The sequence below is a fragment of the Pseudophryne corroboree genome, chromosome 9, assembly GCF_028390025.1.
Source record: "Pseudophryne corroboree isolate aPseCor3 chromosome 9, aPseCor3.hap2, whole genome shotgun sequence".
Classification (NCBI taxonomy): Eukaryota; Metazoa; Chordata; class Amphibia; order Anura; family Myobatrachidae; genus Pseudophryne; species Pseudophryne corroboree.
In genome coordinates this window covers 153019192-153041833 of record NC_086452.1, presented here as the reverse complement: position 1 = coordinate 153041833, position 22642 = coordinate 153019192, and the positions used below count along the sequence as shown (strand labels likewise).

At 46.1% G+C, this 22642-nt stretch overlaps 1 protein-coding gene across 1 annotated transcript in view; it reads right to left on the bottom strand.

Moving 5' to 3' along the window:
* Positions 1-22642, bottom strand: part of ABCA4 (ATP binding cassette subfamily A member 4) — a 502596-nt gene that overhangs the window by 99805 nt on the left and 380149 nt on the right. The window contains exon 41 of the mRNA XM_063941498.1: positions 9553-9682. Within this exon, the coding sequence (XP_063797568.1) occupies positions 9553-9682 (130 nt within the window). The remainder of the gene's footprint in view (positions 1-9552; positions 9683-22642) is intronic.

The window sequence follows — 22642 nt, the reverse complement described above, 5'->3', positions numbered from 1 at the left end:
CCTGATCTGGTAAAAGCTTTACTTTTTTGTGCCCTGTCTCCTGCGGAGCCGCTGTTCCCCATGGTCCTTTCAGGAACCCCAGCATCCACTTAGGACGATAGAGAAAAGGGCATTCCAGAGGAAGTTATTCCTACCTTGATTAAGGCTAGAAAGGAAGTGACAGTGTGGTATCCCCCAGAACTTACAGGACTCATGCTCCCTTCAACTGACATGTACATTGCCTTATTGTACCAGGTGCTCCATGTAGGACCCTATGAGAACCTGTGTAGCCCAGACTTTTTGCCAAAAAGGACAGCTGTATACTCTGGGCTGCCATATAAACAGACATAACCTGCAGCTTTACCCTTTCCCCCCTTTTTCTTGGAGCCTAGCAACAGTGGATGGTGTGATGGAGGACACAGCCCACACCTCTCATCTGATTGGCCAATCCCTAGAGAGAGCCCAGAGGGAGGGTGTGGTGATGGAGAGATTGGTGTGAGGACTGGGGGGTGCTGTAAAGCTGGGACAGCAGACTAGAGGACAGCAGAACAAGCAGTGGGATCCTGAGTGAGTTGCAGAGGCTGAGTTCCTGTGTGTCAGTTCCAGAGTATCCTGTCAGCACTAGTATCATTGTGCAAGTCCCAGCAGCAACAGCAAGGAACTCCTCTGGAGAGAGAGGGAGTGAGATCAGTGAGGTTTCATCAGTAACAGCTCACTGCCCATATAAGAACAGAGGAAGTAGCAGCTACAGAGAATGCCCTATCCATGCAGAGACAGTGCTGTGGATACAGAAGCCAGAGACAGCACTGAGAGGTAACTCCATCCTCAGGGAGGATTCTGTACAAGTAAACAGGCTCCCTGCTCACACACTGTCTACAAACATTGCAGCTGGCACTACTCTAGGAGTATAGAACACTTTGTCTGTGGCACAGCATAACTTGTTGCCAGCAATAGCACAAACTGCCTCCTCTTACATTAAATGACCTAAGTCTTAGTAGAAAGGACAGCACACACAGTGCTAGTGCCACCGATGCTTATCTGCCGGGCCTTACAGACCAGTGACATTGTACGTCAGATGAACTGTGACAGCCAGGTTACAGTGCAAAGGAGGCCTGAACAGAACTACCCAGAGCGAATGGGTAAGGCAGTGGATCAGTTTTCCCTCAGTGTGGCCACAGAGAGGACAGGCCTTTATTTACACTACAGGGACATGTCTAAGAAAGACTAAATATATATATGCATATATATCCACATGTGGACACACTCTAAAGGGGGTTACAGACCTGTGCACAGGCGGAAGAACATAAGTTGTACTAATACTTACTTCTGAATACATGGGATACTCAGTAAGGGTAATCAGATAATTGTAACTGGTAACAAACTGTTTTTCTTATGCATGCATATTTTGATGGTAACAGCTTGAATATTTGAGTTAAGGTTTGAATAGTATAATAAGTCAATATAACCAATTCAGGTAAACGTGCATAACTGCTGAGAAGGACGGTGATGGGATATGCAACACCTGAATAATTAAACAGTCTATGACAGTATTGGCATAATCTACGGTGTGAAGACCAACTGTTTATTATCTGTACTTGATGATTTACTGTAACGTATTACTATTATTCAAGTTGTTTGATTTTCCCACTGCCTTTAATAAACCGAAGTTGAGTTGACTGCTCCCTGAACAACCCACTTGTGCAGACGAATATCCCTTACATCTCCGAAGTATCGTGAACGAACTTCCATCTTAAGTTGGTATCCCGGTACACAGATAGTGTAAAGCGGACATAATCACCAGGTAAAAGATCATCTACTCACCCAATAACATTGTCCTTTATTTGCCCGGGTATCACATTTGGCGTCAACGAACAGGATCCGAGTGCAATCAGGAGAAAACTCACTAATTGAAAGATGGAACAACAACAGGCTGCAGGAGGAGGAGCACCACCGGTAGTACAGAACCAGGAACAAGAACAACAGGCAACCCCGGCAACGACACCGAATGCTCCAATAACCTTACCCTACTACTTTGGGGCGCCGTGGCTTCCAACCTATAGCAGAGATGCCAACAAGCCACAGTGTACCACGTTTACAGAATTCAAAAATAAACTCAAATCTATGTTCCGGTTGTATACCTTGAACGAACAGCAGAAAGTCGAGATTCTGGTAGGTCAACTCACAGGGTCAGCTCTAAGAGAAGTCATATCCTGGCCCACTGAAAACAAGAAAGAGGTAGACCAGATCTTAAAGAGATTGTCCACTACTTTTGAGACAAAAACCCTCCCCGAGTTAAAAATGAAGCTGTATGCGCGCAAACAGCAACCGGGCGAGACCCTCCGAGACTACGCCCTGAGTTTACAAGAAACACTAAGAGCGATCCAAGCAGTTGACAAAGATGAAGTCAGAAATGCAGACGAAGCGCTAACGATTCAGTTTATTGAAGGAGCCTCAAGGGAGAGTGTCAAAACCCAACTACGACTACTCAAAATGCAAATGCCGGGGAAAACCTTCCTAGACTTCAAGGAAGCCGCCATCACAATAACTGGCAACCAATCGGGAAGAGAAGAAGAGTACCCAGAGCTGGTGGACTTCAGAGAATCCTCAGAGCTGATGGGAGCTACTGCTTCCAGTCCCGAAAGACCGAAACGAGTCAGAGATCCAGTGGTGCAGAGTAGTCAGCACCCCTCAGGAGATCAGATACAAACCCTACGCAAGCAGATGGAAGAGTTAACGGTGGGGATGGCAGAGATCCAGAGAGAAATGCGACTCCTAGCGAGACCACCGACACCCAATTCTGGAGAACCTAGATGGAGGTCCGAGCGACAGAGGTCGGCCAGAAGACGCTGGGAACCACCTCAAGAGTACGGGCGGCGGCCTTCAGACAAGTTCGACAGCCAGGGTCGTCCCGTTTGTCATCGATGCCAGGCAATAGGGCATATTGAGAGGAACTGCGACCAGATCGAACATTTAAACTCCAATGCCCCGAGGACGGAGACCGAGCCTCGGGGGACACAATAAGGTTAAAACCAACCTCTGAAGAAGGATGGCCACACTATGGCAGGCAATGCCATATAAATGCAGATGAGTTAACCGACATATTAAATACCGACACTCCTGTCCACACAAGGAAAATTTCAGGAAAGGTCATCTGGTTTCATGTGCGACGTGGGTATGGATTCATCAATCGTGATGACACCAAGCAAGATACATTCATTCATTATACGGCCATACAGAGGAACAACCCCAGAAAATACTATCGCAGCCTGGGAGAGGGAGAGATGGTGGAATTTGACATAATCAGGGGAGAGAAAGGTCTACGAGCAATCAACGTCACGGGTCCAGGTGGTGCTCCAGTGAAGGGCAGCAGGTATGCAGCAGATCGCAGGCATTATTGGTGCCATCCACACCGTGGAGGTCATCCACGTCACTACCGATGCCATGGAGATGGAATGTATTCCACAGAAAACGTGACAGAAAGTGTAAACCAGAGGCCATCTGTATGCAGTCAACAGGATCCTAATGCCGAATCGCAGAGTGCATTATTGGGAAGAACAGCTAACCTTGAGAAACCAAGTGGATATACGCAACAGAACCTGCAAGAAACTGTTCGGTCGTTTCGGTGTGGACCTACGATGATGGAAGACACCAATTCCAATATGGCCTACCTCAATCCGGCTCATTCAAACGCTACTGATCAGGACCGGGAAGTAGAAGTAGTGACCCACAAGGCCACAGAGGAAGACTTAGAATCCTCTAAACCCAATGCATCAGATTCAGTTATGCTCATCCCTAAACCTCACCATCCTGCAAAAACCCAGGGGGAAGCTAAAGAGGCCGTGAAATGGCTCTTTCCAGAGTTGCATCGTCCTGACTATGAGTACACCTCAATGAGTGGTGAAGAATTTATCTCACTGTTGCAGCAGGCATCGAGAAAGCCAGGGAAGAGGCGCACAGGGGTTCTAGCCCATTAGTTATAGACCCTTCTCATGTCTGATCTGTAATGATTATACTAATGTGATTTTCAAACTTGTTTGCTCTACAGTTACTAAATGCATTGAGGTTTAAAACATAATTGTTTCAGTACCTGCAACCTAATGTATTTCATGTCAGTAAAATGTCAATGTTGTGAAAAAAAAAATTGACTTTATGACTATGTGGAGAGACGAATGCGTGAGGACACGCATCATTCAAGCGGGGTTGAGTGTGGTATCCCCCAGAACTTACAGGACTCATGCTCCCTTCAACTGACATGTACATTGCCTTATTGTACCAGGTGCTCCATGTAGGACCCTATGAGAACCTGTGTAGCCCAGACTTTTGGCCAAAAAGGACAGCTGTATACTCTGGGCTGCCATATAAACAGACATAACCTGCAGCTTTACCCTTTCCCCCCTTTTTCTTGGAGCCTAGCAACAGTGGATGGTGTGATGGAGGACACAGCCCACACCTCTCATCTGATTGGCCAATCCCTAGAGAGAGCCCAGAGGGAGGGTGGAGTGATGGAGAGATTGGTGTGAGGACTGGGGGGTGCTGTAAAGCTGGGACAGCAGACTAGAGGACAGCAGAACAAGCAGTGGGATCCTGAGTGAGTTGCAGAGGCTGAGTTCCTGTGTGTCAGTTCCAGGGTATCCTGTCAGCACTAGTATCATTGTGCAAGTCCCAGCAGCAACAGCAAGGAACTCCTCTGGAGAGAGAGGGAGTGAGATCAGTGAGGTTTCATCAGTAACAGCTCACTGCCCATATAAGAACAGAGGAAGTAGCAGCTACAGAGAATGCCCTATCCATGCAGAGACAGTGCTGTGGATACAGAAGCCAGAGACAGCACTGAGAGGTAACTCCATCCTCAGGGAGGATTCTGTACAAGTAAACAGGCTCCCTGCTCACACACTGTCTACAAACATTGCAGCTGGCACTACTCTAGGAGTATAGAACCACTTTGTCTGTGGCACAGCATAACTTGTTGCCAGCAATAGCACAAACTGCCTCCTCTTACATTAAATGACCTAAGTCTTAGTAGAAAGGACAGCACACACAGTGCTAGTGCCACCGATGCTTATCTGCCGGGCCTTACAGACCAGTGACATTGTACGTCAGATGAACTGTGACAGCCAGATTACAGTGCAAAGGAGGCCTGAACAGAACTACCCAGAGCGAATGGGTAAGGCAGTGGATCAGTTTTCCCTCAGTGTGGCCACAGAGAGGACAGGCCTTTATTTACACTACAGGGACATGTCTAAGAAAGACTAAATATATATATGCATATATATCCACATGTGGACACACTCTAAAGGGGGTTACAGACCTGTGCACAGGCGGAAGAACATAAGTTGTACTAATACTTACTTCTGAATACATGGGATACTCAGTAAGGGTAATCAGATAATTGTAACTGGTAACAAACTGTTTTTCTTATGCATGCATATTTTGATGGTAACAGCTTGAATATTTGAGTTAAGGTTTGAATAGTATAATAAGTCAATATAACCAATTCAGGTAAACGTGCATAACTGCTGAGAAGGACGGTGATGGGATATGCAACACCTGAATAATTAAACAGTCTATGACAGTATTGGCATAATCTACGGTGTGAAGACCAACTGTTTATTATCTGTACTTGATGATTTACTGTAACGTATTACTATTATTCAAGTTGTTTGATTTTCCCACTGCCTTTAATAAACCGAAGTTGAGTTGACTGCTCCCTGAACAACCCACTTGTGCAGACGAATATCCCTTACATCTCCGAAGTATCGTGAACGAACTTCCATCTTAAGTTGGTATCCCGGTACACAGATAGTGTAAAGCGGACATAATCACCAGGTAAAAGATCATCTACTCACCCAATAACATTGTCCTTTATTTGCCCGGGTATCACAACTGTACAACATTATCACCGCATTTGGCGAAAATATGTTGCGTGGTGTGAGGCCAAGAAGGCTCCAACGGAAGAATTTCAATTGGGTCAATTCTTACATTTCCTGCAAGCAGGATTGTCTATGGGCCTAAAATTGGGGTCCATTAAAGTTCAAATTTCGGCCTTATCAATTTTCTTCCAGAAGGAATTGGCGTCAGTGCCTGAAGTACAAACTTTTGTCAAAGGTGTACTACATATACAACCCCCAATAGTGCCTCCAGTGGCACCGTGGGATTTGAACGTGGTTCTAAATTTTCTCAAATCTCATTGGTTTGAGCCGTTAAAATCGGTAGAATTAAAATACCTTACATGGAAGGTAACCATGCTGTTGGCCCTGGCTTCTGCCAGGAGAGTTTCAGAGTTGGCAGCTTTGTCATACAAGAGCCCATATCTGATATTCCATTCGGACAGGGCAGAATTGAGGACACGTCCTCAATTTCTCCCTAAGGTGGTTTCGGCATTTCACTTAAACCAGCCTATTGTGGTGCCTGCGGCTACTAGCGACTTGGAGGACTCCAAGTTACTGGACGTTGTCAGAGCATTAAAAATATATATTTCAAGGACAGCTGGAGTCAGAAAAACTGACTCGTTGTTTACATTGTATGCACCCAACAAGATGGGTGCTCCTGCGTCTAAACAGACGATTGCACGTTGGATCTGTAGCACAATCCAACTTGCACATTCTGTGGCAGGCGTGCCACAGCCTAAATCTGTAAAGGCCCACTCCACAAGGAAGGTGGGCTCATCTTGGGCGGCTGCCCGAGGGGTCTCGGCATTACAACTTTGCCGAGCAGCTACGTGGTCAGGGGAGAACACGTTTGTAAAATTTTACAAATTTGATACTCTGGCTACAGAGGACCTGGAGTTTTCTCATTCGGTGCTGCAGAGTCATCCGCACTCTCCCGCCCGTTTGGGAGCTTTGGTATAATCCCCATGGTCCTGACGGAGTCCCCAGCATCCACTAGGACGTTAGAGAAAATAAGAATTTACTTACCGATAATTCTATTTCTCATAGTCCGTAGTGGATGCTGGGCGCCCATCCCAAGTGCGGATTGTCTGCAATGCTTGTACATAGTTATTGTTACAAAATCGGGTTATTACTGTTGTTGTGAGCCATCTTTTCAGAGGCTACTTCGTTTTGTTATCATACTGTTAACTGGGTTCAGATCACAAGTTGTACGGTGTGATTGGTGTGGCTGGTATGAGTCTTACCCGGGATTCAAGATCCTTCCTTATTGTGTACGCTCGTCCGGGCACAGTACCTAACTGAGGCTTGGAGGAGGGTCATAGGGGGAGGAGCCAGTACGCACCATGTGACCTAAAAGCTTTTTTAGATGTGCCCTGTCTCCTGCGGAGCCCGCTATTCCCCATGGTCCTGACGGAGTCCCCAGCATCCACTACGGACTATGAGAAATAGAATTATCGGTAAGTAAATTCTTATTTTTTCTAGATATCACAAAAACCTTACGTGATATCATATTTCTGATAGTATATTGGGTTCTTTGCACAAAATGACATGGAGATTGCTATATGTATTATGCCCGATACAAAAGGCTGTTGAGTAGTGTTATCAGGGGCAGCATTGTGGAAAAGGTGCACTACAATTGTCTGACAAGGTTTGTCTAACCGTGATGTAGTTGTGATCCTGGCGGTCAGCATACCGACTTGTGGGAATAGAACCTGTGGCAAGGGCAGCGTGCCACTGAGCCCGAAAGGGGCTTCGTTGCGCTTGCCCCCCAGTTGGCCGGGAATCCAGCATCGGCATGCCGACTGCCGGGATCCTGACCGCTGGTCACCCGTACCCAACCCGTCTAACCCTGTAGTGATGAGTTTTAAATTTTCAGCCAAAGGCAGTCAGATGACTTCTGCATTACCTGGCATGATATCACAATGGGCCTAATTCAGTGCGCAACCGCAGGGCCCATTCTGAACGTGTGTGGGCCAGGCAATGTGATCGCATCGCAGTGATGCGAACGCCTCGCCCTAAATGAAAGGCAGAGGCATTCATGGGGTGGTCTGGGTCGGTGACATGGCATTGCAGGGGGGTGTCAACAGAAAGACGGGCGGGTGCAAGAAAAACGTAGTCATGGTGCACCTGCCTTCGCAGCCAGGCTACGCAAGCAGGGGGCTACCCTGATTTTGCCGGGTCTGTGATGTGATCGCTTCGCTGGCGACAATATGCATGCTGGGCGACCCCCAGCATGTGATTGTTAGCAGTTGCAGTTTTGATAAGTTAGCAAAACTGCAACTGAAGCTGAATAAATTAGCAATTGGGCAAAACCATGTGCACTGGAGGGGAGGCAGATGTAACATGTGCAGAGAGAGTTAGATTTGGATGGGTTATATTGTTTCTGTGCAGGGTAAATACTGGCTGCTTTATTTTTACACTGAAATTTAGGGGGTCATTCCGAGTTGTTCGCTCGTTGCCGATTTTCACTATACTGCGATTAGTCGCTTACTGCGCATGCGCAAGGTTCGCAGAGCGCATGCGCTTAGTTATTTTACACAAATGTTAGGTATTTAACTCACGGCCTAACGAAGCTTTTTCATCGTTCTGGTGATCGTAGTGTGATTGACAGGAAGTGGGTGTTTCTGGGCGGAAACTGCCCGTTTTCTGGGAGTGTGCGAAAAAACGCTGGCGTTTCTGGGAAAAATGTGGGAGTGTCTGAAGAAACGGAGGAGTGTCTGGGTGAACGCTGGGTGTGTTTGTGACGTCAAATCAGGAACGAAATTGACTGAACTGATCGCAATGTAGGAGTAAGTGTGGAGCTACTCAGAAACTGCTAATAAATTTCTATTCGCAATTCTGCTAATCTTTCGTTCGCAATTCTGCTATGCTAAGATACACTCCCAGAGGGCGGCGGCTTAGCGTGTGCAATGCTGCTAAAAGCAGCTAGCGAGCGAACAACTCGGAATGAGGGCCCTAGACTTCAGTTTGAACACACCCCACCCAAATGTTACTCTCTCTGCACATGGCCATGCCTGGCATTAGTATAAAGGAACATTCATGCCAATGAGGATCACCCCTTTCTGTTAGTTCAACAACTTTCACCTATGGTATTCACAATGAACTTCCACGTTGTTAGCCCTGGATCATTATAGGAGTGTAATGTTACTAAATACTGATTTACGGGATTTAGTTAAAACGTCGACAATGAAAATATTGACAATGTGAATAGTTATGGTGTCTAGGCAGGCAGTGTGTCAACATTTACATTGTCAGAATGATTACATAAGGTTTAAGCAGCGAGTGGAAGGGTTAGGCTTAGGCTGTGTGTGTGTGGGGGGGGGGGGGGGGGTAGGGTTAGGCACTAGAGGGAGGGTTAAGAATTAAGCTCATGGATAGTGAGGACATACACTGTACTCACCTAAAGTCAGGAAGATTACAGCTCTGACCTAGAAGTGAAGTCACATGACTGCTGGGACCTGGAAGCTGCACTGGAGCCTTACTTGTTGATATTTAGTCACTGTCTACATGATGGATGTTGACATAATGAATGTCAACATATCATGCGACATCGTTTTACATTAAAGCAACCTGTACTTTAGTGACACACTTTTAACTAAGTATTGAGCATTTTAATATCTACTGTATGTGATTTTATAGTTTAGAAGCCATTATGTTGGCTGCTGTCTAGTACAGTGCTGACTCTTACCGTGTGCTGAGAAAGAAACGGTTTTGAATAAGTAGATTAAAACCAAAGTAGACAACTCCTTCAACTGCCATAGCAAATATATTTCTCCCCAGGAAGTCCCACTGGAAAGGGTTTGTGACATGCTCCTCACCTAGGCAGAAAACAGCAGGAAACAGAATATTCATGATGGATCCAAAATAGTGGAAATACACAACTTTTGGATTCAGTATCAAACCCTGAGGGATATACAGTAGGTGTAGCTCTCCCACCGTTCAAGAGCAACCACGTCCTCAAAAAGTTTTAATATACAGATATTCTTCTGACAACTACTTATTTTTACAATTAAACATGACTAATTTGAACGTAGATGTTTGTTCATTTCTTTTTTAAAGCAAAATACAGCTGTCAGTCAATTTTATAACTCACAGAAAACAGATGGCTATATAATGAAATCTACATATCGTGCTCCCAGATACTAACAGGAATTCTTTTTTTTTTTTTTAAAGTAAGTAATGTAACTTTCAGTGCACACATATTCCTTCCTAAATCTGTACACAGCAGCTAAATGTACCCAGGACAAATTTAGGCAACATGCTGTAGCTCCACAATAGAAAGGGTCACAGGTAGGCTAGATGTAACTTATACTCTCCCACTGGCATGCTGATAGGCTGCCATCTTCTAGGACAGGGGTGGCCAACCAGTCAGAGACAATGAGCCAAAAAATCGAGTTAGGTATGTCAAAGAGCTGACATCAAGCCAAAGATCTGCATGCAAAAATGGGGTCTTGTGCCTACTAGACCATGCCCCTGGTATAAAATATATTTTGTAACTACAGCCAGCTCTCCCATGTGTCACTCCAGCCAGCTCCCCCTTGTGTCACTCCAGCCCACCCTCATGTGTCACCACAGCCCCTACAACTCGTGACATTGCAGCAGCCCCTTATGTGTCCTCTGTTTGCCAGTGGGTGTCTCACCTCTAGTATCTGACTCTCTCAATTCTCAATGCCCATAGTGCTGCTGTGTGTCTGGCTGGAGTGGAGCAGTTTCCGTATCTATTGTGGTCATGTGATTTTGAGTGTTGGGGAGCCACATTTGAATAAAGAAAGAGCCACATGCGGCTCAAGAGCCACTGGTTGGCCACCGCTGTTCTAGGAAGTCACATAGATAGATCTAGTAGCTGTGAAACAACAAGCTGTTGTACTGCTACCCAGGTTAAAATGCTGTAGCAGAAGCTGTTAAAACCAGGAGCGGATCTAGGCAAAGGCAAGCAGGGCGGGAGCCCAGGGCGCTGTGGCCCGCCGCCCACCCGCACCCCACATTCCGGCTGCAGCAAGCGCCATGGGCAGTGTGGGCGCCCGCTGCAGCCGGCTCCATTGTAAGACAGACGATCATAATTGACCCCTAGTGTCTGTGCAGTGCTATGGGAGAGACGTCAAGACATCTCTCCCATAGAGAGGACCCAGCGGCTAGAGACGGAGCAGCAACGGCAGCAGCGGTCGGGAAGCAGGAGCGGGGCTGGTGAGTATTGTTTTTTTGTTTGTGTTTGTAAACCGCGCTACAAGAGGGCATAATAACAGGGGCATCTCTACTGGCGGCACATCTAAGGGGGCACAACTACAGGGGCATCTCTACTGGGGGCACATCTAAGGGGGCATAACTACAGGGGCATCTCTACTGGGGGCACATCTAAGGGGTACAAATCTAGAGGGGGCATCTCTACTGGGGGCACATCTAAGGGGGCATAACTACAGGGGCATCACTACAGGGGCATCTCTACTGGGGGCACATCTACTGTGCGCATAACTACTGGGGGCACATCTACTGGGGGCAAATCTACAGGGGGCATAACTGCAGGGGCCACACCCCTTCCCTTTGAACAAAAATGCTCCTATTTTTTTTACGCGCACCTTCGGGGGGGGGGGGTTGGCGCCAATGGAAACTTTCGCCCTGGGCACCACAAGGTCTAGAACCGGCCCTGGTTAAAACCTACACTCTGTGTTAACCCAGGTTGATTGTGACTACATCTGGAGCACCTTTTTTTTGTTTTTCTCTCCTGCTTGGCTGATAAAATGGCAGGTGCAGAATAATCTCTAGTTAATAGGATCATTGGAAGGATCACTGCAGCACAGAGTATTACAGAGATTGATGTAATAAACTTGTGGGAGGACATGTCCTGTTCAATTGTGTTTGTGTTAGTATGGACAAGTCTGTAGGTGATGGCAGATTCGTGGTAAGAAGTGGGGAATAGCAGGAAGCCAGTGCATGGTGCAGGGTCCCCAACAGAACAGAGTAGTAAAAATAGGATTTTGGTACTCACTGATAAATTTGTTTTTCTGATTCCACAGGGGACACTGGAGATTCCTTACACAGGGGTATAGACGGGTGGTTAGTGGGAGCTGGCACTTAATAAATTTAGAAGTTTGAAGGCTCCTCTACCTCTATGCCCCATTAGTCCATTCAGTTAAGAATAAGCAGGGAGGAGACGAAACGTTGGAAGCACAGAGGAAAACATACTACAACAAGAAAACACAACAGCAACAAACAAGCAGGCAGATGAAGCAGCGCTGGGAGGGCGTCCAGTGTCCCCTGTGGAATCAGCGAAACAGAATTATCAGTGAGTACCAAAATCCTATTTTTCCTTTCATTCATTACGGGACACTGGCGATTCCTTACACTGGGGATGTCCCAAAGTTTCCGTCTGGGAGGCAGAGTTTTGAGGAATCTGCAAAACAAGATGGACAAACAAGATGCAGAGGCCGCAAAAGTGTCAAACTGGTTGAACTTGATAAAGTATGAACCAAGGATCAAGTGGCAGCCCAGCTAAGCTGCATTGTGGAAGCACCACTACGTGCACCCCAGGATGTACCCACAAGTGTGCCAAAATAGAAGCAGGTGGCTGTTGAGCATTGCTCAAGTAAGATTGAGGGGTGACCAGCCAAATCCTCCGAGCTAGAGTCTGCTTAAAAGCTGGCCAGCCTACCGCATCGTACAGAATGAACAATGAGTCTGATTGGCACAACAATGCCATCTGGCCCACATAAATACGGAGAGCCCAAACCACATCCAATGGAGATGTTGCTCCCGAGTACTCTAGCAAAGCAGTAACTATATTAGGCTGGTTAATGTGTAACGATGACACCAGTGCCATAACTAGACATTTTAGCGCTGTGTGCAAGAAACGGCATCGGCGCTCCCCCACCCCTTTATGTAAAATAGGGGCAGTGCGCGCCGTAGGCACCCGCAAAAAATATAGGGGCATTTCTTCATGGGGAAGAGGTGTGGCCACAAAATAATACCAATTCATATTACGGTGCACAGTAGTCTCCATTATTCAAATTACGCCGCACAGTAGCGCCACTACACCAGGTAGAGCCCCTTTTACACATTACAGCGGACAGATTCCCCTTTTTACACATTACGGCAGACAGTGTCCCCTTATTACGCATTATGGCAGACAGACAGAATAGATAGACAGACAGACAGATGATACTTACTGGCTCAGGCAGTCAAGCGACTCAATGCTGCTGCTGTCAGATCCCGGGCAGGCAGGCAGGCAGAGAAGGAGGAGGAGGGACGGGGAGGAGGGAGCCGCCACTGATATCCGCATGCTATCTGTCCCTCTTTTTCCACATTGGCTGGCCGTCGCCGCTGTGAATGCTGGGATGAGGGAAGTGCATCCCAGCATTCACAGCAGTGGTGGCCAGCCTATATGGACGGAGAGGGACAGCTGCAGCGGCGCCGCCACCAATTACAGTGCGCTGCTGTGGCTCCCTCCTCCCCCTCCCTCCTCCTCCTTCTCACCTGCCCCCGGAGCTGCTCCTCTCCTCGATCCGGCTAACACAGGCGGCTTGTAATGAGTCAATGTCTTTAGGGACTGTGGGCAGTTGCGCCCTCAGGGCGACTGTGCTGTGGTACACCTGGCACACACGTAGTTACGGCCCTGGATGACACCACCTTAGGTAAAATGGCGGAATTGTGTGTGGAGCTCCGCTCAATCCTAATGCAAAATGAGATACAGCGAGCCACCGGACAAAGCACTCAATTCAGAGACTTGCTGAGCCGAGAGCAAAGCCAACAGAAGGATTGTTTTCCAAGAAAGGAGCTTGAAAAACACCTTCTCCAACTGTTTGAAGAGAGAGGACTTGCAGAAAATTGAGCACCAAGTTCAGGTCCCACAGAATATTGGACAGAACAAAGGGTAGCTGGACACAAAGCACTCCTTGTAGGAAGGTCTGAACCTCCGGAAGAATCACGTTGAAAGAAAAAAAGACAAAGTGGACACCTGTACCTTAAGCAAAACCAAACACAACCCTGCCTCCAGCCTTGTCTGAAGGAAAAACAACAGGTGTGCCAGGTGGAAGCATGAAGTCTGGAATACATTTCCCTCACACCAGGACACATAAAACCACCAAATGCAATGTAGTGAGCAGTTGTGCTAGGCTTCCTGGCCCGGAGCATGGTGGGCTGGCCCGGAGCATGGTGGGAATAACCAACTCCAGAACACCCCTATGCCTCAGAATGTCGACCTCAATAGCCACCCTGTTAATGCAGCTGCGCTAAGTTGGGGTGGACGAATGGTTCCTTGCTGCAAGAGCTCCACTCAAAGAGTCAGCAGCCATGGATCATCTGCGAGAAGCATGCGAAGTTCCGAGGACCAAGCCTACCAAGCCCAATCCGGAGCCATGGATGACTAAGGCTGCCTCGCGATTGATGAGCATGAGTAGACAGGGAAGAAGAGGAATGGATGGAAACAGATAGACTAGGTTGTCGGGCCAGGGGATAGTGAGAGTGTACACTGCCACCAGGTCCCTTGTCCTGGACACATAGCAGGGCAACTGATAATTCAACTGGGAGGTCATGACCTGCATGCATCCCAATTTCATAGTGAGAGCTCAAAAGACCTCTGGATGAAGAGCCCATTCTCCCTGATGAAGGTCCTGGCAACTGAGGTAACTGGCTTCCCAGTTGTCCACTCTTAATATGAACACAGCTGACAGGATCTCTAGATGACCTTCTGCCCAATGGAGAATCCAGGCAACTTTTTGCAGGGCCATGCAACCTCGCATTCCACCTTGACAATTGATATAGACGACCTCCGTCACATTGTCGGACTGAACTCACACCATGTGAGCCTGGAGAAGGTGGCCGTTTGTAACAATACATTGAGCCCTTTAGGCTGGCATCGGTTGTCAGAAGTTTCCAATCCCACATGCTGAACTGTCTACCCGCAGTGAAGTTGCTGATTTGGAGCCACTAGAGCAGAGATACTCTGGTCCATGGAGGTAAGCGGACCTTTCAGTGGAATTTCAGATGAGACCCCGACCATTGAGACAGGTGATCCAGCTGAAAAGAATGAAAATGGAAGTGACCAAATTGCAGAGCCTCGAACGCTGCCACCATCTGTACAATCATTTGGATGTTCAAGGCCTTACCGTTCAGAAGAAAGACCTTCTGTAATCCCGTATCCAGAATCATTCCCAGGAACCAGATATGCTGTAACAGGAGGAGGCTAGACATTTTGAAGTTGACGATCTAACCGTATTGTACAAAATTCTAGTACTTCAACAATGCATGGTCCTGTAGAATCCGTTCTGACGGCGCCTTTCTCAGAAAAGGTCGTCTAGGTATGGGACTATGGTTACCCGATGCACCATGCTCTGGGAAGGGATCAGGGATGATTTCTTCCAGTTGATGAGCCACCCGTGGGCTTGCAGAAACTGGACCATCAGATCCAAATGACGGAGGAGAACTTCTGGGGAATTGGCCAGGATCGTTCAGGTATGGTCATTCAGATATGGCAGGATCCGGATGCCCCGACGGCGGAGTGAAGCCATCATAATTGTCATGACCTTGGTGAAAATTTGCGGAGCCGTGGTCAGACCAAACGGTAAGGCCCGGAATTGGTAATGAAGATTGCCAATAGCAAACCGCAGGTATTGCTGATGTGACATGGCAATAAGGATATGTAGGTAAGCATGCTGTATATCCAGGGATACCATATAGTCTCCTGGTTCTAAAGCCAGGACAATAGAGCGAAGGGTCTCCATATGAAACTTGGAGACCCTCACAGACATCACCTTCGTGAATACTCGGGGTGTTGAGGATAAACCGAAAATCAGGGTCTGAAACTGGTAAATGGTCCTAGAGAATGGCAACCGCAGGAATGCCTAATGAAGCTCACAGATCAGAATGTGTAGATAGGGATCCTTGATGTCTCACGTCACCAGAATTTCCTCTGGTTTCAGGCCTGCAATAACAGTGAAGCGACTCCACCTTGAACTGGTAAAATGGCAAATACTTGTTTAACGGCTTCAGGTTCAAAATGGATCGGAGAGAACCGTTTGGTTTCAGAACCAGAAATAGGAGTAGTGCCCATGGATGCACCGGGAGAGGAAGCAGAATCGCAGAGTCCACTAAGCACTCTATTGCTCCATGAAGGGTGACCTTCCGATCTTCTGTGAGAAATTGCTGTGGAGGAAAACTGTAAAATCAAGTATCCGTGAGACAATATGTTGTGAATCCACACATCTGAGGATGCCTGGAACCAAGTATCCTGAAAGTCCCGAAGGTGAGCCCCCACCCTGAGGCATCCAAGGTGGGAAAGGAGCCCGTCAAGGCACCAGGTTTCTGAATGGGCTTAGCGTCCTAAGTGACGAGCAACAGTCTGCTGACAACCTAGCCCCTACCTCTTGTAGCCTGAGAGGCAGCACCTCTGATGCATCACCAAAAGGACTACGGGCCGCAAAAGGAGAGTCCCATATAAGTCTTCTTGAGAGGAGGTGGAGCTGATGGTAAAAATGTGGAATTCAGAAACCCACCTGTCCGATTCCGGACTAAAGAGTATGACAATGGTACACGGTAAGGCCTCCACCATCTATTTGGACTCTGCGTTCGTCTGCCAAAATCAAAGCTAGAGAGCCCTGTGGGTTGCTATCGCTGATGCTGAAATCTGGGGACTGATCTGTCTAATATCCAGAGAAGCATCTCCCAAGTAGTTTGGCGACTCCTTAATATGTTCAGCCCAGATAACGAGATCTATCTGAGGAACTCGCAATTCCAGCCTTTTTACCATCTCGCCAGCCCAGACTGCTTCCGCCTTGTTGACTGAAGATCTGCAAAGGCCTTGTCTGAGTCAAATGCCCACGCAGTATATAGAGACTTAAGAGTAGTCTCCAATGTACGCCCAACGGATCCTTGAGAGACATAGCTCCTGGAACTGGCAACGTGGATTTCTTTGACAGCCTGGAGGTAAAAGAATCCACAGGAGGAGTAGTTTCTCACCTTTCCGCCATAGACTGTAGGATAAAGGGACAGATAGCGTTTATATTAGAAAACGCTTATCCGGGTGCTTGCAAGCCGTTATCTAGATGTGGGAGAACAGAAACCCGCAGAGAACCGTTGACGCTTACCGAACAAAAAAGTGTCCATAGTCCAGCATTTCCGTGTCAGGAAACTTTAATACCTGATGGACCACCGGAATGAGAGATTCAGTATGCTGAGCACCAGTCTTAAAGTCCTATGGGGATGTATCCTCATTATCTGACACCCCACCTTCCTCTTCCGCATGCTGAGACAGGATTACTGCATCGAAGTCATCAGACTATGGAAACTAGAATGGTACCATTTAAGTGCGCATAAATTAAGCTGCCCTAACTAAATCAAGAGATGTGAGGTCACACCAAAGAACCCAAAGACTAGTTTTAAAGAACAAAATATTTCAGATTCATATGGGCACTTAAGATACAGAAACAAAAATACACATAAGTCAGATGTAAATAAACAAAGGTATTGTACTCCCCTGGTTTAAGATGGTTCTTAGATGTCACTTTGATTGATGTACAACATAAAAGAAAACACAGAGAAACCAAAGATCCTTGTGTAATATTGTATGGGTAAGTTGCACACTTTAATGACAATTTTCATGCACAACACCACTGTTAGTGATTTACAATGTGTTGGGGTTATCCCCTAAATCAAACCACTCACATGGGTGAACGGTGTATTCAACTTATCTCCACCTTACATCAGAAAATATACTTTCACTGTAGAGCAGGGGTGTCCAAACTTTTGCAAAGAGGGCCAGATTTGGTGAGGTGAAAATGTGTGGGGGCCGACCAGATACACAAATGCCCCCAGCAGTGCTGCAGATACAAAAATGCCACCAGCAGTGCTGCCAGATACATAAATGCCCCCAGTGCCAGATACACATTATATGCCCCCAGCAGTGCTGCCAGATACACAAATGCCCCCACAATGCTGTCAGATACACATTATATGCCCCCAGCAGTGCTGCCAAATACACAAGTGCCCCCACAGTGCTGCCAGATACACACTATATGCCCCAGCAGTGCTGCCAGATACACATTATATGCCCACACAGTGCTGCCAGATACACATTATATGCCCCCAGCAGTGCTGCCAGATACACAAATGCCACCAGCAGTGCTGCCAGATACACAAATGCCCCCAGTGCTGCCAGATACACAAATGCCACCAGCAGTGCTGCCAGATACACAAATGCCCCCAGTGCTGCCAGATACATAAATGCCCCCAGTGCCAGATACACATTATATGCCCCCAGCAGTGCTGCCAGATACACAAATGCCCCCACAATGCTGTCAGATACACATTATATGCCCCCAGCAGTGCTGCCAAATACACAAGTGCCCCCACAGTGCTGCCAGATACACACTATATGCCCCAGCAGTGCTGCCAGATACACATTATATGCCCACACAGTGCTGCCAGATACACATTATATGCCCCCAGCAGTGCTGCCAGATACACAAATGCCCCCACAGTGCTGCCAGATACACATTACATGCCCCCAGCAGTGCTGCCAGATACACATTATATGCCTCCACAGTGCTGCCAGATACACATTATATGCCCCCAGCAGTGCTGCCAGATACACATTATATGCCCCCACAGTGCTTCCAGATACACATATGCCCCCAGCAGTGCTGCCAGATACACATATGCCCCCACAGTGCTTCCAGATACACATGATATGCCCCCAGCAGTGCTGCCAGATGCACATTATATGCCCCACAGTGCTGCCAGATACACATTATATGCCCCCAGCAGTGCTGCCAGAAACACAAATGCCCCCACAGTGCTGCCAGATACACATTGGAGAACTATTTACAAGTGAAAATGCTTTTAGCTCAGAACACCTATGAGGGGGTGAAGCACTGAACCTATTGAGACCGCTGATCACCGCACACTGCTGTGTAGCTGCAGTAAAGATGGCCACCGTGATGATCCTCCCTGGTGTCTCCTTTTATAGATTCATACACACAGGAGGGCTGGGTTTGTCTCGGCGGGAGAGGCAACCCCAGCCCTCCTATCTCACCAGATCATCAGCAGACCAGCCTATAGTCTACACGTAGAGGAGGGGAAGATAGCTGTTAGTGCGGCAGGGTGCAGCGGTCTACAAAGGCAGTGTGCCTGTGGGCTGCACAGAGGCTGCGGGCTGGGGGAAATGTGAGCACGGGCCACAATTGGCCCCCGGGCCGGATTTTGGACATGCCGGCTGTAGAGAAATAGTTTCAGGGGATTCCCTCTTCAATAGACAACTCACAGATGTGATACTTGTATATAGGCACTCAGAAATATTTATCTCATATTCACACCATAGATAAAAGATTCAGGGGATGCCCCATTCAGCAAAACACTCACATACAAAACCTTTTATGATTTGCAGGGTAGGTGGGTCTTTAAACTTCCTTAATACCGTTTTCCATAGTCACTACTCAATTTAATTCCTCCAAGTTCATGGTGAAACGATGGAAGCAGGTTTTATAGCAGCAAAAAAACCTTTTATTTTAACAAACACCCATTAAAAACTTTCCTTAAAATAAAAACAGGGGCGCATACCCGGGTTGGAGATCGCACAGGGATAATGATGGTAAAGACATGGGGGCCTGTTTTGTCAATCCCAGAGTCCTCTCATTGCCAGATAGCAACCCTTACATAGCACAGGCTCCCCCACCTACATGTTTCAATCCTCTAGGGATCTTTGTCAAGGTTTATGGGGTAGTCTGTGCAGTGTGCAATACATTCCCTCTATAATAGCAGAATGTGTTTCAGATGTGACCAATTAACATTTCAGCCCTTCCCTCTGTGTAAGGGAAAAACTGTCCTTATAATAAACCAAGGTCCATATGTAGTAGCCACAGTCCCGGCCGTATATCATCTACCATCCTTTCCCAAGATGGCGACGGCTCACTTCCGTTGTATTCCCCGGCCGTCTCGTGTCCTTTCCCAATATGGCGTCCGGCACACTCCCATTATATTTATCGACCATCTCCGGTCCTTTCCCAATATGGCATCCGGCACGCTTTCGCTGTGTTTACCGGAAGTTGTCACTGCACATCCCGCGATGTTCATCCTGAATTTGGACCTCCAATATCAGTTCCACTATATATGTACATCGTGGGACCATCTCAGCGCCACTTATACTTCCTGTTTGAGTATTGTCATGGTAATCCGTTTCTCCTGAATTTCCCCACAGTCCACATAGGTTACCTAAAAAATACATCTTTTATACATCCATATAAAAGAAGAAAGGGAAAACTTTAGCAGCTGATAAACTACACTTTACTGACGATTTTCCCCCAAAAAAATCACTCCGAAATTGTTTTTTTTTTTTTTTTAAATGAGTGAATTAGGTTAAGAACATGAATTTAACCTTATCCAAAATGATTTTAGTAAAAAAAAATAAAAAAAAATTGTGGGGGCTTTTATTTTCAAAAAATTATATCCCCCCCCCCCTCAAACATCGAAACATCGATCAGGAATATCGCGCCCATCGTGACTTTAGGTTTCAGATCCACGGCAGCTGCCAGGTACACGGGGGGGGGGGGGGGCGGGCTGGGGGGGGCTTTAGGGGGGGTGGCTGGTTTATACTTCCCCAGCGACTGCTATTGTCTGCAGCTGCTGGGGGTGGGGGATCCTGCCTTGCTAAGTGATCAGCAATGATCGGCAGCACAGCAGCACTGGGGGAGAGTGCAGGGAGGCAGAGGGACCTTCTCTGCCGCTGCTAACGCTATTTATCTGACTGATAAAACACTGCCTGGTGTGGTCGCATCTGATGCGACCATGCCAGGCAAGTGGTTAAAGTGATATGCACTTTAGAGAAAACAGATGAAAAACAAGAGGGACATACTGGTTACAGTCATAAATATAACTAAATATGTGTAAAAATATAAAATAAGATTTATTCTCTCTGAAGAGACAAATTACAATAAAAGTTTATCAGAATAAAACAGATGTATTAAAATACTACGTGAACAACTTTCACATGTTATAAAAACCACTGCAATTCAAAATCACTGTTTAATCCTATTGGTATTAAAGTATTATATTTAAAAATAAGGGTAATTTCCATCTTTGCAAGAGTACTCAAAATATCTTTTGATCTTTCTGTGTTTTTAATTAATTTCAGCCCATAATTTTTTTTTTTACCTCATGTAATGTTTCTCTTTAAAATGACTTGATAGTGCATGAGTTTCAAGTCCTTTTTTGATGTTTCTACAATGCTCGCTAATTAGTACTTTTAATGGCCTTGTTGTATGGCCAATGTAGAATTTATTACACGTGCATTCTACTGCATAGATTACATTGGTTGTATTGCACGTTATGAATTCTTCCACTCTATGCTCATACCCATTAATGCTCACTTTGTCATATTTAGAATAGTGATGAGCGGATTCGGTTATACTCGGTTTTACTCGGTTCTCAAAACGGCATCTTATTGGCTCACGGATGTCACGTGTTTTGGATAGCCAATAAGATGCCGTTTTGAGAACCGAGTAAAACCGAATCCGCTCATCACTAATTTAGAAGTGGTTAAACCATTGATACTTCTACAGCCAATACAGGAACCATATCTGAAGAATGCTTTTGACCTATTGTAGCTAGATCATTCATTTCTCCCTGAATAAGTACTCCTAACAAACTGATTTTTTATAATTTTGGCCTTCCTGTAAATATGTACCGGTTTTTCTGGTAACAGATTTCCAAACCCTAGGATCTCTTTGTAAGATTTGTCAGTTCTTTCCCTATGTTGTGAATCGAAGTTGGTGATGAATGCCCATTGTAATTTATCATCCACACCTTTCTTCTCTTTATTTTTTTATAAATCCTTTCTATCTGTGGTTTGTGCTTTCAAAAGGCTTTCTTCTACTTTATTTTGATCATATCTACATGCTATGAAAGACTGTTTCATAATTTGTGCCTGTTCTTCAGATGTTGAATTTTTTGTACAATTTCGCTCTAAATGCTTAAATTGAGCACCTGGAATGGAGTCCATCCAACTCTTGTGATGGCAGCTGTCTGTATATGTATGTATATATATATATATATATATATATATATATATATATATATACACACATATATATATATATATATATATATATATTAAGTCTTAGTTTCAAGTCTACCCTTTTTGACATAGATGGTAATATCTAAAAAATGTAAACAAGTGTTGCTGGCCCCAAAGGTGAGTTTAATATTTTGGGTGTTAGGGTTGAGGTGAGAACAAAAGGTATCCAAGCTTTCCCTATTTCCTCTCCAAATAAAAAATATATCATCTATATTTCGTGACCACAATACCAGGTTCACCCCCAGATGTTGATTTTGCCATATGCATTCCTCCTCCCAGAGGCCCATGAATATATTGGCGTAACTGGGGACCCATGGCCATGCCTGTGTTCTGAATAAAAAAATCCCATTTGAAGAGGAAATAATTATGCTCTAAAATGAACATGATCCCCTCAATAAGGAAATCTTGTAAGGCTTGCGTCATATCAGATGTAGCTAGAAAAGTTTTTATGGCTTCATTCCCATGTAGATGGGAAATAATGGTGTACAGCGAACTAACCTCCGCAATTAATCACCTAATGGTGTTTAATATATTAAAAATATCTCTTGTGTCTTTTAAATAGGACTTATTCGTGAGTACCAATGGTTGAAGGTGATAATGAATCAGCTTGGATAAATTTGCAGTTATAGAGTCATCAGACTGTAGGAGTGCTGGGATGGATCTATTTTTAGGAAGTCGATGGAAAGCTGCAGACGTAGACTTGGTCAAAGATCCCATAACC